The sequence below is a fragment of the Hippichthys cyanospilos genome, chromosome 17 (genome assembly GCF_059441005.1).
Source record: "Hippichthys cyanospilos isolate Australia breed blue-spotted pipefish chromosome 17, RoL_Hcya_1.0, whole genome shotgun sequence".
NCBI lineage: Eukaryota > Metazoa > Chordata > Actinopteri > Syngnathiformes > Syngnathidae > Hippichthys > Hippichthys cyanospilos.
This window is the reverse complement of record NC_142385.1, coordinates 2,130,812-2,149,762: the sequence shown is the minus strand read 5'-3', so window position 1 is coordinate 2,149,762 and position 18,951 is coordinate 2,130,812. Positions and strand designations below refer to the sequence as shown.

General features: G+C 41.5%; 1 protein-coding gene across 4 annotated transcripts in view; it reads right to left on the bottom strand.

The window, feature by feature from the left end:
* The window catches only part of LOC148409212 (rho GTPase-activating protein 23-like), an 80,873-nt gene that overhangs the window by 21,170 nt on the left and 40,752 nt on the right, over nt 1-18,951 (bottom strand). For 3 of the 4 annotated variants that reach the window (XM_088438266.1, XM_088438265.1, XM_088438268.1), the window contains 5 exons: nt 16,867-16,906; nt 16,655-16,792; nt 7,305-7,613; nt 7,154-7,215; nt 2,486-2,592 (listed from right to left, as the gene is read on the bottom strand). In XM_088438266.1, the coding sequence (XP_088294392.1) occupies nt 2,486-2,592; nt 7,154-7,215; nt 7,305-7,613; nt 16,655-16,792; nt 16,867-16,906 (656 nt within the window). The remainder of the gene's footprint in view (nt 1-2,485; nt 2,593-7,153; nt 7,216-7,304; nt 7,614-16,654; nt 16,793-16,866; nt 16,907-18,951) is intronic. The other variant, XM_088438267.1, reaches the window with a different exon arrangement.

The following is an 18,951-nucleotide window of genomic DNA, read 5'->3' as shown; positions in this document are numbered from 1 at the left end:
GTGATATATTTTTTCATTTAAAACAATTAATATGCAAAATAACACAAAAAAATCTCAACACTTAATTCTAAACATTACTTTTAACTTTTGGTCGGTGAGAGTGTGTACTGTATGAGCTTTGGTTGAAACCAGAACTAAGAAAGGAAGCAACTACAAATAAATAATAAATCTGGTAAGTCAATAAGTCAACCATGCTGTAACTGTAAATGATAAGGGGTGAATTTTACTGGCTGCTTTATTCACCAAGTTGTTTGTCTTTTTCCACTGTTTGATGCTGCTGTAAACCTACTATTGTCACTTTGACTAAAGGCTGAATATGACTCATCAAGTGTATTTTGGGATGTTCATTCACTTTTATTCAGTGGTGGGACTGTCAGGGCCAGCAAGGCCTTCTCTGCTAGCCTAAAATAACCTGATACTATCATAACTCCAATTAACTATAATAATTATTTAGCCAATTAGAATTCAGCTACTTTGTGTCGCTAAACTGTGTGAAATCTGCCTTCGCTAGAAGCCAGGGCATGCGCATCAACACGGCACGGGCTTCCCCTCAAGTGCAGATGGATACGTCAGTGGCCCTAATGCTTAATAGACAGCTGTAATAGTCAATGGAGCCATAAGTTCACCCTCTAGAGGACTCACATTGAATGTGACATGACTGGATTCTCACTGCACCAAGGCGGTGCTAAATTGATCCACAATGTAGTTAAAGTTATTGATTAAAAAAAAGAAAAAAGCATGTTGCTCAACCGTAAGCTAACAGCAATCATGAGGCATAGCGTACATCAAAGCCAGACCCACGGACATTTAGCAGAAAATTCAAATCTACTCCGGCTTATTTTTTTAACCCACAATGGCTGAAGAAGAGCAAAACAGAAATTGGACCGACGCCACTCTCATCATTGGCGTCCCTGTCAATACAAAAGGATTTATTATTGGAAATGAAATATAGAACCTCTACAAGCAAGTCATTAAAGTCTTTCTGAGGAAAGAAAGAAGAATGGATTTTGTATTGAAAGAAGTGGGAGACGCGTGATTTGGTGAGTTGAGCATTTTATTTTTTTCATTTTTCATATGTTTTCGTAACTTTATATTGTTCACATTCAATTAGTGGTAAAGAAATAAACTTATGTTCTTATAATAAAGTGAGATTTGTAATCTAGCGTACAAACTTGTTAAAGCTTGCCTGCTTTTGGTGTCACATTCTGTTTGGGTTTTTCCTGTTGTGACTATTTTGCGGAGTTTGAATTATTTTGCTTTTGGGTTCGCATTGTTTTTCCCTGGTGTCTGTCGTTAGTGTAATTTGTGTCACCTGTTATGAGCGTGTTCCAGCTTTAGTGTAGCTCTCGTGTTTTGTTTTTCGCCCAGCTTCTGCAAGTAATAAATCATTTTATTGAGCCCATCTCATCCTGCCTCCCCCCATTTTGAATCCTCCTTCCCAAATCTGCCCCAACATGCCACACCGACATGACACTTGGTGGACTTCATAAAACTTTGTGGACAAATAATCTACAATTATTATTAATTATTTTAAGTTCTGGCAGTATCACGTATAATGATAAGTTTCAATTGCTAATGCGGGTTTATTGAGGTTTAAATGCCACAGAAAATAGCCTGTGTAGCCCAGTCATGTGTACTTGTGCTTTTAAGGGGGCCTAATCACTGAAGGCCTCAGTGTGAAATGCACACTCCACCACTGCTTTCATTAATTCCTTCAATATTTTGCTAAAACCTCTTTGTAGTAGATTTGTCAGTATAACTTTTAAATCAGATAACAGAGACAAAGGCTAAGGTCTGCCTTGGGGGCTGGGGGGTTGCTGGACCCCTGACAATCTGACATCTTGACCAATGAATGTTTGCCCCTGATATGTAATTTGAGTATTAAAGGAGGACATAAACAGTTTTAAAGGAAGAACAAAAGAGCAATGTGGGCACTCGCCATCTTGGCTGAGCTAGCGTTAACATCAGCAGTATGAAACTATAGAATACATCTTTTTCCAACCAAGATGCCTGAGTCCAAGAGGTCTTCATTTCATCACCAACCAGCATTGACTGGTAGCAGATTCCGGAAATGCAGCCAGACCAGAACAACAACAAGTTTTAACGAAATTCACACTTACACTGTAAAACTGCAGCAACTACAGCAGAAAATCATACAAGACAATGGAATTTCAATTAAAAGGGCGTGGTGGACTAAAAGTTACCCTTCCAGGATTTTTACTTCGCCATTGTTTTTGGGCATTGCCATTGCTTTTAGGCATTCCTGTCATTCAACTGTCCGTCGGCAAAACCGGTGTCCATCGGTGACGGACAGTCCGTCAGTGCTGACGAAGTGCCCACCTCTGCCTATTGTATTTCAGAATAGTTCAGAATTGGTGCAGATAAAAATGTTTTGTTTAATGGAAAATGCCCACGTGTGCATAAGTGTGCCATGTGGCTTTGTTGTTTTGATTGTCTTAAAGAGCAAAGTCATGTTTCTACCCACCTGTTTTGGATGATCGATTCACTGAGGTGTTGCCATCCTTAGCCAAGAGGAAGGGAGGCATCATACGATGGGTTTTAAGGGAAGATTGTTGTTTGTTACCAGTGAGACTGTGGTGAATAATACAAAAGGCTTTATTAGTAATTTTTACAAGAGAAATTTAAAAGAAGTGACCCCCCCCCTACTACTCCCCCACCCTCTCACACACACACAAAATTCCAAAATACTTAGGCATATGCAGTTTATGTGAATTTACTGAAAAAGTCAATGTGATTTGTTACAGCAAATGAAATGCTGTCATTTTGAGGAAAAAACATTTACAATTTCTTGTACATGCATCTTTCAAATATTCATCGCAACCATTAAATTTGGAAAAAAGATATTGGCTCTAAAATTTCAGGAAATGTAGAATGGCTCCCTGCGCAATAAATGCAAGCAGCACTCATTTAGAGTGACTCATAAATACCGAATAGTGTTCATGTGTTCAATATAATAATGGTTAAGAACAAAACAATCCAAACAAAACTGTGTTCAACCACCAAAATATCATGAAAAATGTATGTATAAAGTGGCCAAATGCATTTGAAATATTATATCCATGATAACATTTTCTGGTCAAAGCTAGGTCACATCAACTGGCTAATCATCTCTTAATTGACACAAAAAAATCAAATTTACTATTGCAATAATTAGGAATCATATATAAAAACACTGGTAGAAATAGTAAAACAAGCAATCTTTCGCCGAGGATGCCTCAGGAAATGAAGATCAGGTTCAAATCTCACCATTGTCCTTATCTGCTATTGGAATATACTTTCAAATGGTCATTCAAAACTTCTTGAAAAATTCTTGTCAATATATTTTCCCAAGGTAATGGTTGCACTGTCTGGTAATTTAATTGGAGGAATTGAACTTTTTTTTCAATTCCTGTATTTCAATGTACAGTGAACTTTTGCTACTTCGTGGTTTTACTATCGCGGATTCGCCTCATCACAGATTTTTTTTTCCATTACGCGGATTCACCACATTGCGTTTTTTTTTCTATTACGCAGATTCACTACTTCAAGGATTTTTTTTTTCGTTACGTATTGAACTTTTTGCAATGGCTGACAAGTGTGCTGCTCCCATGAAGGCTTGTACTGAGCCTCAACGCCATCAAAAAATGATGACATTTGCTGAGAAGGTGATAATTCTCAAAGGTAAAAGTTATGCGTCTGTGCTCCGCCATTTGGGAGTCAACGAATCCACCGTTTGCTACTTTAAGGACGAGGCAAACATTAGAGGACGGCTGCAATCACCTTTGGCAATTCAGCAAAGCCAGTTGTTATGGCTCATAATAAAACGCTCGTCCGTATGGAAGTTGCTTTAGCAAGCTTAATTGCCGACTGCCGACGGAAAAAGCCCATTCTTTTGAAGTCTTGCGCAGCTGCGGTCATATTAGTAGCGGCCCAGACGACAAATTTAAGCCCAATCTGTACATGATTAAAGATGGTTACAATGGAGGGTTTACACTTACAATACCATTTTATTATAAAAAAAAATCTAGGGAAGAGGTTTCCAATGGTCTGGTGAACATCGCCTCTGCTCCTCTTGTCTCTGCCTCTTCTGCGTGTGGGTTGACAACAACAGCGCCGAGGTGCGCTTCATGAGGTATAAGGTGCGTGCCTGTAGAGTTTTGATCTACTCCCGCCTCAGCTCCTGCCCCAAAGGCACGTTCGTGTCAGTCATCAAGCGCACTCACAGCAAAAGGCACACACACACACACACACGCACATTGTCCGGGAGAGAGGAGCAGACCTTCGCCAGACCGTTGAAAATGACTTACCTAGATTTTTCTTTATAATAAAATGGTATTTCAAGAGTAAACTCTCCATTGTAATAATCTTTAATTACGTACATATTATATTTTAATACAGCGTTCGGGCCGCTGCTAATGTGACCGTAGCTGCTCGAGACTTCAAAGGAAAAGGGGAACAGTTCTGTTTTAAATGTCTAATTGCAGCTGGGCTGATGTGCATGAGGGTGCATTTCATCTGTGCATGTGTAAGCAAGCGGAGGTCCTTTGTATGCTGTGGTTGGAGCGGGCATGTCACGGGACAGCTAAGCAAGGGGATGTTTACATTGTTCAGATGGGCGACGACGGTGTGAGCATTAATAGAAATACGTTTCAGTTTATTGTTTTGGAATTGCTACGTTCAGTTGTGAAGTTGTAAGGAAAATAAAACCCACGTTGTTGAGCCATATGAGTACGATGCTCTTTGATCTGAGCTGCTTTGTGGATGAGGTGCTCCAGCGCAGCAGAGCAGTCTCTCTCTCTCTCTGTCCCGCTCTCTCTCAGTATAAGGTTTTATAAGGTTTAATAATTTAAGATTTAAGTAAATATGTGTACTGCAGTAATATTGTCTTAAATAATATGTATAGGATGAAGACTTTTCACGTTTAAATGTTTTTTATGTGAAAAGAGGGGGCGCTACTTCATGTATTCTCAGCTATCGCAGCCAGCTCCAGAACGCATATAAACGAGGGTTGCGGTCTCAGTACTTCACGGGTTTTTCCAGGAAAATTAAAAATATTTCAAAATAAAAAATAATTTAAAAAATGTGCAAAAATGGAAAAAAAATGATAAAAGCAAAAAAGTACATTATACAGTACTGTATTCATCAAATAACTAATGCCTGTTGATAAGTGTTAAGAATTCTTCAAGCGTTAGAGTTCGTGAAGTTTGTTAACTTATTTTGAAATGTATACTTTTAATTTGATGGGTTGCCTTGCATTTCCATTTCCTGTTTTACATTCTCCGTGCGTCATTCAGCTCGTTACGGTGACGTAGTTAATGACAACGTAAGCTCATATTTAGAGTTTATTATCATTTATGTTGATAACGCACGCTACTGCCTATGTTTCGTAAGCGATGCGTGTTTATTCTTTTTATGTGTTCGTTTGTATAGAGGTTGCACTTTATAGTTAGTAGTTCTTGTTAGTTGTTGCTAACTCCTTAATGTCGGTTAAAAATACAGTAAATTCATAGATGTTTATATGTTAGTTGAAGTTCAACGTGATTACTTGCGTACTCTTTCACCGGAGTCTTGGTGCAGATAACCAGTCCTGAGAACACATTCTCAGCAAACTAAGTAATATTAGTTATTTAATGAATATACAATAATGTTAATAAGGATAATGGATAGGAGAAAGGAAATAAAATATGCAAAAGATACAAAAAAAAAAAAGGATTGTTGATGGTTACTGTGGCTATATTGGGGCGTACATAAAAATCTAGGAACTGATACCCTACTTCGCGGGTTTCAGACTTTGCGGGGGGTTGACACCCCCCATTAACCGCGAAGTAGGGGGGATCACTGTAAATATATATATTTGTGTGTATATATATATATATATATATATATATATATATATATATATATATATATATATATATATATATATATATATATATATATATTTGTATATATATATATATATATATATATATATATATATATATATATATTTGTATATATATATATATATATATATATATATATATTTGTATATATATATATATATATATATATATATATATATATATTTGTATATATATATATATATATATATATATATATATATATATATATTTGTATATATATATATATATATATATATATATATATATTTGTATATATATATATATATATATATATATATATATATATATATATATATATATATATATATATATATATATATATATATATATATATATACAAATATATGTACAAATTCCAGTTAGTAAATAGCAGTGCCATGTAGTCAGGGACCTGTCAGGGAGCCTCACCTATCAATCTTGAAAAGAGGCTCTCAGTTTAATCATAAAACACCATCAGCAAACAGTACAACGGACTCATGGCAGAGAGCGCTTAATTCTGAGCACAGATTTTTGTAATCCACAATTATAGATTTTAAAATTTTACAGTGAAGCATCAGTTGACTTTGCCATTCGCATCCAAAGTTAGATCGTACTAAATATTTTGGGATGTTAAGTATTGACCCCGATAAACAACAAAGAGTTAACATCAGCATCCAAATGCTAGGGTAAGAGAAAACCGACCTTATAAAAAATCTCATTAATGCCACCTGCTTCCTCGCCAAAGAGCAGCTAGCATTTTCTACAGGCCCTGCCAATCGTGGCAACTACATTGAACTTTTACTGAATTTTGCTGAAAAAGCTAACCATTTGAAGATATCTATTTTATTTTCTGGCTTGTCAAATTGAATACATAATGATATAATTGAAGCAGTCACGGGTGTCATTAGATGCGGACGTCGTTTCACTAAGTGTGCATTTATTGTTTGTTTCATGTTGTATGCTTAAAGAATGCAGATATGAGATTTTAAACCAATAGTTAACTGGTGCCAATGAAATGTGATTGATAATGTCTGCCTCCTTCACCCTTGAACTTCACCACACATCACTGGTAAATAGTTGAAAAAAAAAGAAACATACTCTACATCCTTATGGCATCACTTATTCAGGACAAAAAGGAACACCTATTATTTTTGTCACCAATGGTGTCGATACATGTTTTGACAAGCATTCAAGGACTACAACAATTTCACCAAGGATTAGCAATTGCAATCAAACAATGAGTTTCGGTATATTTGGATCATTCTGACCTCTGTTTCCTGGTGGCATTCAGTTTTTTGTTGATAAGAGTTTGTCCTGAGGAACCAATCTCCTAAAAAAAAATGAGAAAGAACCAATTTAATAATTGAGATTGTGACCAAGGAGTTAATTTTCCAATATTGGAATTTGCCCTAATCTGACCTCATCATCAATCTTGCTGTTCTCTCTAATAACCTTGATCCATGAAAACATGTTGTCCCTGTTTTCAGCTTGGAGTAGATACTCAGAGAAATCTTGTGTCATCAGTCTCATGGTGTGCTTGCGCTTTGTTTCGCTATAAGCAATGTCAATGAGGCAGCAACGAACGCTGATCGGGGGATGCTCATCCTGACCTGAAACAGGCCCTGCCCCATGAAGAATAGCCTCCGTCTTGTCTTTGAAGAGGAAAAGCGTATGGGAACGAAGCACGAAAAAGAGGCGTTTCCATGTCCGCATACTGCTACCAACTTTCTACAGTTAAGAGGGAAAAAAAGCAATTAAGCAATACAATGCTTTAGCTTTCATTTTTTTTGTGTTTTTTTTTTTTTTTTGGCACCGTATCGTCAAAACAAAGATAATATTCAGATTCAGATTTAAACCTCTACCAAGTTGGCAAGAGCAAATATTTGATCTTTTACAAGGGTTAAAAATGTTGGTGGATTGAGCTCCGGCATCCTCATCAGATGGCTGAGTCACCTCAGTTCGTTTCTCCCAACATGAAGCAGCAGCAAATCAACTCCCGGATGACCGAGCTTCTCACCTTTTCTGTGAGGGAGAGCTCAACACCCTGCAGAAACTCACTCATGAACAAGACCCCAAGATGCCTTAATTCCTCCACTCATCCTCGACTCAGAGAGCACTCCACCCTTTTCAAAAAGTGGACAATTGTCTCATATTTGGAGGTGCGTATGCCAGGAATAAGCAGCTAAAGAAAATGGATAGATCGATGGAGGATCTTCATCCCAGCCACTTCACACACGGCCGCAAACAGCTTCAGTGAGAGTTGGAGGTCATGTCCTGAATAAGCCAACAGCACCACATCATCCGTAAAAAGCAGGGATGCAATACTGAAACCACCAAACCATAGCCCCTCAACACATTGGCTTCACCTTAGAATCCTGTCCATAAAGGTAAGTCATAGAATCAGTGACAATGACCCTCGGCAGAGTCCAACCCTCACGAGAAATGAATCGACTTGAATCTGAATCTCTGACATCGGTGGTACAGCGCCCGAATAGCCCGTATCAGGGGGTTTGGTGTCATGCACTCCCGACGCATTCTCCCAAAGATCTCTCTGATGGATATGGTTGAACGCCTTCGGCAACTTCACAAAACACATGTAGACCAGTTGGGCAAACCCCCATGCAATCTTGAGGTTCCTACCAAGGCCAGAACTTTCTTTTTCTGCAATTAAGACTTTTAACATATTCTACACTCAGACTTGAATAAATATACAGTGGGCCCCCGTGTTACGAAATTAATCTGTTCCGCGGTTGGGCTCGTAAGGCGAGTTTGTCGTATGACGGGCAATCCAAACCTATGTTAAATAGCTAATGCGTTTACAACCCCAGGGAAAAACATCAAAATTGTACATACATATTAAAAAATGGTACCCAAATAATATAATAAGTGGTACATATATATAATATACAGAATATACAATCAGAAAAAAAATCATAAATAAAAAATATAGAAAGGATTTATTTACCTTTAAGTGCCACTTGTTGTCCCCATATTCCCTAATAACTCTTATGAGGGAATATGGGCATAACAAGAGGCGAGATGCATGTATGATGTATCTCCAGCATTGTTTCCATATACTGTAAACCATCTTCTTACTTCTCTATTTAACATGTCTGGCAATCTTAGGACCCTTGGCTAAGCCTTTCAACTTTGAATTAAGCAGTAAATTGCACTATATATAAGGTTTTGTAACCACTCACAATCGAACAAAGCTTTACCGTTCCACCATTTTGAAACGAGTGAGGCCAACGAATAGCTGACCACCATCTCCGTGAGGAGACACGACCAATAGCAGACCAGAGTTGTAGTGAAACATTGCAGGGACGGCAACTGAAAATAAGTGTAATTACTTAAAAATGCCTGCAGATGGAGACGAAACAACACAAATACAGCCAAGTCCCTAGGGTCGTGACAGTTGTTTTTGTCGCAAACCTGGGAAAATACCATAGAGGAGATTAAAAATCTTTGTATTCCACATCGCAACATGAAAATAACGTAAGTCAGGGATGCAGTAACATGGGGGTCCACTGTACTGTAGTACTACGTAGCATAAATCTTAGTGTAACAGGGAAAATATCAACATGAAGTATACACACAATTCGCCGGCAGTGACTGTTCAGAACACCACAGTTCATAGTTTTTTATATACTTGTTGCCCCCCACCACCACTGCCGTCTGACAGAACTGCAGATTTAAATGTTTGAAGTCTTCAGAAGAAAACAGCCGAATAAAAAATGTGTGGTGGGCTTCAGATGCAGTAACATTAAATAAAAATCGATGGTAGAACAGTTGCTTTAAACAATCAATTCTGAAAATAACAAATTAAACCATAATCATTTTTGATGATCCATTAATCAGTAAACCCCTCTGGAGCCAGGCGTGGAGATGGGGCTCATTGGCGAGTGCCTGGCCAGTGCCACAGTCTGAAGAGGCAATAAGGGCCACTCCTTCCATGGGCTCACCACTCGTGGGAGAGCTGGCCATTGGCCAAGGGCGGGGGCACTGGGGAACTGATCCCCAGCAACAGAAGAGATGATGTGGGTCCCCCCTCGAATGGGCTCACCACCTGTTGGAGGGGCCAAAGGGGTCGGGTGCGTAGTGAGCTGGGCGGCAGCCAAGGGCAGGGACCTTGGCACACCGATCCCTGCCTACAGACGCTAGCTCTTGGGACATGAAAAGCTACCTCTTGAACAGGGAAGGAGCCTGAGCTGGTGTGTGAGGCTGAGGAGTTCCGACGAGATACAGTTGGACTCGCCTTTAAACACAGCTTGGGCTCTTTCAGTCCTCTTGAGAGGGGTTGGCCTCTCTTCCACTTTGGAGTTGTCCATGGTGAAAGCAGGTGTGGGCATATGTATTGCCCCAGCTCAGAGCTTGTTCACTCACACCAGTTGACGTGAGGGTAGCCTCCCTTCACCTTCTGGTAGGGGGACGGATCCTGACTTCTCTTTGAACCTATACACCAAACAACAGATGTCCTTGGAAGGTGTGCTGGAAAACAGTGTCCCTCGGGACTCCCTCGTTCTGCAGGGGGACTACAGTGCTCATGTGGGCAATGACAGTTAGACCTGGAGGGGTGTGATAGTGAGGAACGCCCTCCCCAATCTGAACCAAAGCAGTGCTTTGTTACTGGACTTCTCAAAGTCAAGTCAAAGTCAAAGTCAATTTTATTGACAATGTCTTCACATGTGCTTAACATACAAATGAATTGAAATTGCGTTTCTCACTATCCTCTGCCTTTTACATGTACAATAACAATGTGCAGGTGCACAAGACGAGACAATCCTAAAACTAGATTTTTATCAATAGTAACGTGCAGTATTTTAGGGCTACTTTGCCTAGTGTTGCTAAACTAAAAACTAAAAATGAAAACCAGATATGGCAAGAGTACCCCAAGACAAGACATAAGTAGCAGCGTATGAAAAGACAATCTAACAGTACGAGACAACGCAAGACAACTCTGATTGTGGTTGTCCCAGCTTTGTGCATTTGAGGTAGTTGTTATAGTTCTAAGTGTAATCGCTAGTGCAACTATAATTATAAATAAATATGGCAGCAGCAAGTCTGTGCAAACTTTGCACAGGGGGGGTCCAATGACCTAAACTCTGTCTGCCAGCTTGGTGTTTCTTCTGGCTAAGTGTGGGAGGGGGAAGGGGAGAGAGAGAGAGAGTTCAGCAGTTTTACACGTGGGAAGGCTTGTATCATTGAATATTGTGATGGCTTTGCAGCTGAGGTGGGTGGGGTACATGTCTTGCAAGGATTGGAGTGGAGCACTAATAATCTTCTCAGTTGTCCTCACGATGTGTTGTAGAGCCTTCCTGTTATAAACAGTGCAGCTCCCGCCCCACACGGTGATGCAGGAAGTAGAGACACCACTGTGCTTTCTTGGCCAGAGATGCAGTGTTGGTGGTCCAGGGGAGGTCATCACTGATGTGCACTCCCAGGAACTTGGTGCTGCTCACCCTCTCCACTGCAGCACCGTTGATGGTCAGTGGGGGGTGTTGGGTGTGGCCTCTCTGGAAGCTGAAAACCATGTCTTTGGTCTTGCTGATGTTTAGCAGGACGTTGTTGTCTTTGCACCATCTGTTCAGAAGCTCCACTTCTTTCCTGTAGTGGGTCTCATCACCATTGAAAATGAGGCCCTCCAGTGTTATGTTGTCAGCAAACTTCACGAGGTGGTTGGAGCTGTGGGTTGCTGTGCAGTCGTGTGTCAATAGGATGAAGAGGAGTGGGCTGAGCAGACAGCCTTGTGGGGCCCCCGTGCTCAGAGTGATCCTGCCTTAGATGTTGTTGCCCACACGCACCACCTGAGACCTCTGGCTGAGGAAATCCAGCAGCCAGTTGCAGAGTGAGATGCTGAGGCCCAGTTTGTCCTGTTTGCAGGTGAGTTGTTGTGGTATTATGGTGTTGAACGCTGAGCAGAAGTCTATGAACAGCATTCTCACATATGAGTATTTCTTGTCCAGGTGGGTGAGTACCCGGTGGAGGGCAGAGCAGATTGCATCATCTGTGGATCGCTTTGCCCTGTAAGCGAACTGGTACGGGTCCAGGCTGGGGGGCAGGATGGATTTTGTGTGTGACAGGACTAGTGGATCAAAGCACTTCATGATGATGGGTGTCAGTGCCACTGGAGGATAGTCGTTGAGCAGGACGGGGAGGATTTCTTTGGCTCAGGTATCATGGTGGCAGCTTTGAAGCCTGATGGCACAATGGCTTGCCTCAGGGAGGTGTTAAAGATGTCTGTAAAAACATCTTTCAGCTCCTCTGCACAGTCTTTCAGCACCCTGCCAGGGATGTTGTCTGGACCTGCTGCTTTCCGGGTGTTGATGGCGAAGAGTATCCTCCTCACGCTGGCAGCAGACAGGCACAGAGGCTGGTCGTGTGAAGGTGGTGGTGTTTTCTGTGGGCGGGTGGTGTTCTGTTCCTCAAAACATGCAAATAAACTGTTTATGTTGTTGAGCACAGTGATGTTGCTCTCACAGCTTTGTGGTGCAGGTTTGTAATCTGTGATAGCCTGAATGCCCTGCCATAGGCTGTGTGCATTCTTGCTGTCCTTGAAGTGGGAGGTTATCTTGTTTGTGTATTCTTGTTTGGCTTTCCTGATGCCGCGGGACAGGTTGGCTCTTGCTGTTCTCAGGGCTGATTTAGCCCCAGCTTTGAAGGCCTTGTCTCTGGCCCTCAACAGCCTGTGGACATCTCCTGTTAATCATGGCTTCTGGTTGGCCCGTGTGGTGATCCTCTTGATGTGGGACACGTCGTCCATGCATTTGGTGATGTAGGAGGTCACTGTGTCTGTGTACTCCTCAATATCTGTGATGCCGTTGTAGGCGGCTGCTTCCTTAAAAATTTCCCAGTCTGTTGACTCAAAGCAGTCCTGTAGGGCTGATGTTGCCTCCTGTGGCCACACCCTTACTTCTTTCAGTGCAGGTTTGATGACTTTCACTCTTGGTCTGTATGCAGGCATTAGCATAATAGTAAGGTGGTCAGAGGCACCACAGTTTTGAGATCAGCATGGTTGAAATCTCCAGCGAGGATGATGAAGCCGTCTGCTTGTGCTGTTTGTTGTTCACTGATAGCCTGGTACATTTCGTTCAGCGCCGCACTTCTGTTACTGTTGTTAGTTGGGGGGGATATAGGTAGCAACCAGCAGGATTGAACTTATCTCCCTTGGCAAGTAGAAGGGGCGACACGTCACAATCATGAATTACGCCAGAGGTGAGCAGTGTTTGTATACTACAGTGGCATCCCGGCACCATGCTTCGCGGATGTAAACACACACGCCGCTACCGTGCGACCCCCCCCCCCCCCCCCCCCCCCCCGCGAGAGCCCTGTCGGATCTGTAGCATGTTAGCTGCTCTAGTTATATAGTGGAGTCCAGAATGTTACTATTAAGCCCTTTTTCGGTGAAAACTAACACAACAGTCACTCACATTTTGGTTTGCTGATCTCAGAAGTCAGATATCATCCATTTTGTCGTCCAGTGATCAAACGTTCGCCAAAAGGAAAGATGGTATGGTCGGGCGAGTTGGGTTAGCCTCTAGTCTAGCTCAGATACCTCCGCGCTTGCCCCGCTTCCTTGTCTTGGTGCACTGCTTCCAGCACCTCCTTTCCGGAGGAGGGGTAGCAGGCAAGTCCGGTGAATTAGCAGGCCGGCGTGGCAGCCCCAGTTCCCTCAGCGAGTTGTCCAGTTCCGTGTTTAAAGCTTGGCAAATCTTGCTTCTCCGGATGTGTTAGAAGACCCGTCGACTGTACACGTATTGTGGTGTAAATAGACCGGAAAAACTTTCAGACAAACACTTGTTTGACAAACAAAACAACGCATTGTCGGGAGAGCAAGTGGCCGCTGCGTCTACACGCGCCGCCATCTTGGAAAAAATATGAAAAAGATAAAAAAACAATTGTGGCTTGTCCATAAAGAAAACCATGTTCAAACATAAGGGTATCTGTGCACTTGGCACTAGGACACACTAGGCTGCAGTTTGATGATCGAAGGTCGTATCATCAGACTTTTGGCCATATGTTTTGGACACTTGGGTAAAGAGAGGGGCAGAGCTGTCAACTGATCACCTAGAGGCGTGTTGGCTCAGATGGTGAGAAAGGATGCAGGTCAGACCTGGCAAACCTAAGCGTATCGTGAGGGTCTGCTGGAAAAGTCTGGCAGAATACCTGTCAGAAGGAGTTTCCTCTCACCTCTGGCAGAATTTCCCCATGTTCCAGTGGTGACCAAGTGGGACATATTTCGTGCCTCCATTGTTGAGGCAGCTGATAGAAGTTGTGGACGTAAAGTGGTTGGTGCCTATTGTGGTGGCAATCCCCGTTCCCACTAGAGGACACTAGCGGTGAGGGATGCCGTCAAGTTGAAGGAGTCCTATTTGTCCTTTTTGGCCAGTGAGACTCCAGAGGTGGTCGCCAATGCAAAAACTTGTGTGGGAGATTGGTGAGACCATGGAAAACAACCTGCCAATGGCAAGAGGATGCGGATTGACACCTCTAAGCCTGAAACCTTGGTCCCCAGTTGGAAAAGGGTGGAGTGCTGAATGGTAAATGGACTTTCACTTACATAGTGCTTTTCTACTTTGGGTACTCAAAGTGCTTTACACTCGTCGTTTACCTACTGATGACTCAGCATCAGGAGCAACTAGGGGTTCAGTGTCTTGCTCAAGGACACTTCAACATGGTCTTGACGGTCGGGGGATCGAACACACAGCCTCTCAGCTAGGAGACGAGCACTCTACCACCGAGCCATGCCGCCCATAACTCTTTCATGGTCAGGGAAGAGGTCCTGTCCCAAGTGGAGAACTTTAAGTATCTTGGGGTCTTGTTCTTGAGTGAAGGTAAGATGGAACGGGATATTGACAGGTGGATCGGTACAGCATCTGCTGTGATGCAGACTCTGTACCGGTCTGTCATGGTGAAAGAGCTGAGCCAAAAGGTGAAGCTCTCTATTTACCGGTTGGTCTACGTTCCTGCCATCACCTCGTCATCGCCATCGCTGTGGGCCGTAGCCGAAAGAATGAGATCCCGGATACCAGCGGCTGAAATGAGATTCCTCGGCAGGATGCCCAGGCTCTTCCTTTGAGATAAGGTGAGAAGCTCAGTCATGCAAGAGGGGCTCAGTGTTGAGCCGCTGCCCCTCCGCATTGAGAGGAGCCAGTTGAGGTGATTCGAGCATCTGTTAAGGATGTCCCCCGGATGACTCTCTGGTGAGGTGTTCCAGACATGTCCACTGAGAAGAGGCCCTTGGGACAATCCAGGACACGCTGGAGTCACTAAGTCTCTCGACTGGCCTGGGAATGTCTCAGGATCCTCCCGGAGGAGCTGTACAAGGTGGCCGGGGAGTGGTTAAGTCAGAGCTTCCCTGCTCAAGCTGCTGCCTTGCAACCCAACCACGCGGTGGATAATAGATAAATCGATTGATCAGTAAACATTGCTTTAAATGAAACACAATTCCCAATAATTACAGTAGAATTCAGATTCTCATCAACAAATATTCTTGAACTTCTCTGATGCTGTATGAAAGCACACTGATCTTCTTTGTGATGAATGAAAATATAATATTTGACTTTACTTTTGAAAACAACAATGATCATTTCCACCTATTTTCTGACGTGTTACGGACCAAACCAGGAATTGAATAATACATCATTTATTTATCTTTTTTTTCTAGATTGTAAATTAATACTAAAATCATCCACATGCAGACACATCAAAGGGATCATTTACTAAAGTTAAAAATATTATTCAAACAAAAATATATTTAAAATTTGGGATTCTTCAAAGTTGGCAAACTTTTGCCAAGAACCGTTTTCCACATCTTTCTCATTAAAATGTGGATGTTCCTTTATGATCGGCAATGACTTTGCATTCATAGTTGTGCATTTTCCAAAGTTAATACAGTGGTGGTACCTCGGTACTCGACCGCCTCTATACTCGACCAAATCGGTGCTCGACCAAAAAATTCAAGTAGAAAATGCATCGGACCTTGAACAGATTTTTGGTTCTCGACTAGCTGAGCCGACCCGAATGCGCTCCTCGGCCCTTCTCGGTCTGCGGGTAAGCGCCAGTTCAACTCAGACTGCCAGCGGAGTATGACGTACGCAGTTTGTTCGAGTATTTCTTCCCAGATTTAAACCTTTTCGTGTTGCTCTAGCCCTTAATAATGGGTACAAAGAAAGACAGTGATAAGGGGAAGGCAAAGAGGAAAGCAGTGAGGACCACTATTGAACTGAAGAAGGAAATTATAGCAAAATATGAACGTGGTGTACGAGTGTCCGACCTCGCGTCGCAGTATGAAATGGCGCACTTCCGAAAAATAGTGCAGAAAAGGCAGAAGCAACTTACAATGGACAGGTTCCTTCTTAAAGAAAAGAGGAAGCCTACTGCCCAGCTAGATTCACCTCCACGGAAGAGAGAGAGAAGGGAGAAAACCCCTGAAGGTGCGTTACCTAGCGTCATCATGGAAGGGGATTCCCCTTCCATGGAGTAACCCTCCCTCCGGTCCTCTCCACATCCATTCCTGTGTGCCATCAACCACTCTCCTAAACGTAAGTCAATTATACAAAATGGTTTATAATGCTTTATTTATCTTTATCATGTACTGCTTGTGCACATTTACGTCTTCATTGTTGTTTAGATACATATTTCTTATGGGAAAATTGGTTTCGGTGTTCGAACAAATCGGTGCTCGACCACCACCTCAGAACGGATTATGGTTGAGTACCGAGGTACCACTGTATCTTGATTTATGTGAATGTACAGGCAGTTAATTTTACCTTCCCCTTGTCTGTGAGAATCTGCTTATAGTGCAGCCAGCCCTCCTTGCAGATGTCACTGAAAGTGATGCTCCCCACTTCTGAAGTGGAGTGGCGCTTTGACCGAGCCTCCTCCTGTGCCTTCAAACTCTCGAGAGACTAACACACAATACGCTGTATTTAACAAAAGACTTCTAAAAAATAAAGTGACATATACAGCAACAAAGACTCACCCCATCAATGAAAAAACTCTTGACTCTTTTTGGCAATTTCCTGTAGGAAAAACACATACATATAAAATCTTGAATTTAACACTCCATTTATGTTGCAGGTCAGTTTGACCTATTTAAAAGACAAAAATAGCCCAGGTGGGCGCATCAGTAAATGTGTACATTCATCATTCACTAACAGCATTCACTAGAGCTCTTTGTTGTCTGTCTGTATTATGTCGAACTATACCAAACTATAAACAATGGTCCATCATACTGTCATTATTTTAAACACGCTTTCGTTATTCCTCCCATTGGTAATTTCATCAGGCCACCAGCACACCAGAAAAAAAGGCCAACAAATGAAAAATCCAGTTTGATTAAAATGGTAATTGAAGTGCACTATACATCTGAGTAACTAAATCTTTTCTGTTGGTCTGTCATTCCTTTTTTTTTTTTTTTTTTGGTACCCTTGACCATCTTCTGCCTCCGTCGGTCCGTATTTTAATTAAGGTGATCTAAGTTGTAATCATGAGGCCATTGCTCTGTCACTTAAATTCTAATGGCACTTCCGTCTCCATTTCTGCCTTTGGTCCATAGCACCATCATTCAACTCAAAACTGGCCCCCCAGATAAAATTATCCACATTTGTGAAATCATGGCCAAAAGCAGCACTTTATGTAGTGTTCGGTGAGTCACACTTTGAATGAAATTCAAGCAAGACTTATGTAGTTGTGTGACCTAGGCATCTTTATCAAAAGACGACATCAGTGACACGCATAAATGTGTGTCGTCATCTTTAGCAGACATCTTTATCAAAAGACAACATCGAGAAGCGCTCGTCTTATTTCCCCAAAACAATTCTGCTGCCTCTCTCTTTGCTCTTTTGTCATTCTCTTCACTCCTTCAAAGGAAATTCTTCATGGATGTGCAAGCTTGTAATCAGTGGAGCCTAGGAACGTGGAAATTAAACACATGAAATGAGTCCATTGGTTGATTGCAGGTCACTTGCACATGGCGTGACTTCTTTGTGCTACACGATAAAAGAAAGGCATCCCAGAATCCTTTGTTCAACTATGTACACATGACCTTTTCATTGAAATTATATCTAACAAGCAAAATAGCACAAAGATCGTCTAATACTTAATTGTAAACATAACTTTTTACTTTAGGCTTGTTCCTGTCTGTATAATGAATGTGTTGAGCAAGATTGAAAAACATGCATTTCACTCCATGAAATCATGACACTTTGAATTATGGAATCAAAGCTACATCGAATCAAAGCTACAGTGGTGGCTGGGGCTGCTTTTGCATTCTGTTATGTATCCACTAGATGAAGCTGCGCTCCAGGGAATGTCAACTCATTGATCAATGAATGAAGTACAGTACTGTATTTTTCTGACTATAAGTGGCAACTTTTTCCTCATGTTTTGACCCCTGCGGCTTATCTGTGTTATTTTTTTTTGTTTTTTTTTTTTTTGTTTTTTTGCTAGTAAGTAAATGTGTGTATCTGTTCGAGGTGTCAATTTAAGTAACAACTATCAAATATAACTGAAAAGATGAGTCAATTGCTGTGCTCAAAAAGAGTTAAAACAATTTATTTGTAAAAAATTATATGTGTCAAAATTTAATAAGAGAATGTATAAAATTTGGGGTAAATTTGTGATGTGTACATTTTATATACAGTACATAGTATATGTGATTTTATTTATGATGGTATATGAACTATGTAGAATGCGTTATTATGTTCACTAAAATAAACTATCAAACAAAGGCAGGCAAAAAAAGATGCTATTAAAATATTGATTTCCATTTTGAACTGCTATTTAACTAACAGATATCCATCCATCCATCCATCCATCCATCCATCCATACATTTTCTATAAATATGTTGGGACTAAACATGCAGACATGTTCAGTCTGTTAAAGAGAGGTCGTTGCTGTTGGCAGATGATTACAAAAAAAAATTAAATAACTAAAAAAATTATAAACTTCATATTACATCTTTTCATCATAAAGATCTGATGTTATTACTGGCAGCTTATAGTCCAGAGCGGCTTATCCGTGACCCCCCCCCCCAAAAAAAAGACCCTATTTTGCTGCTGCGGC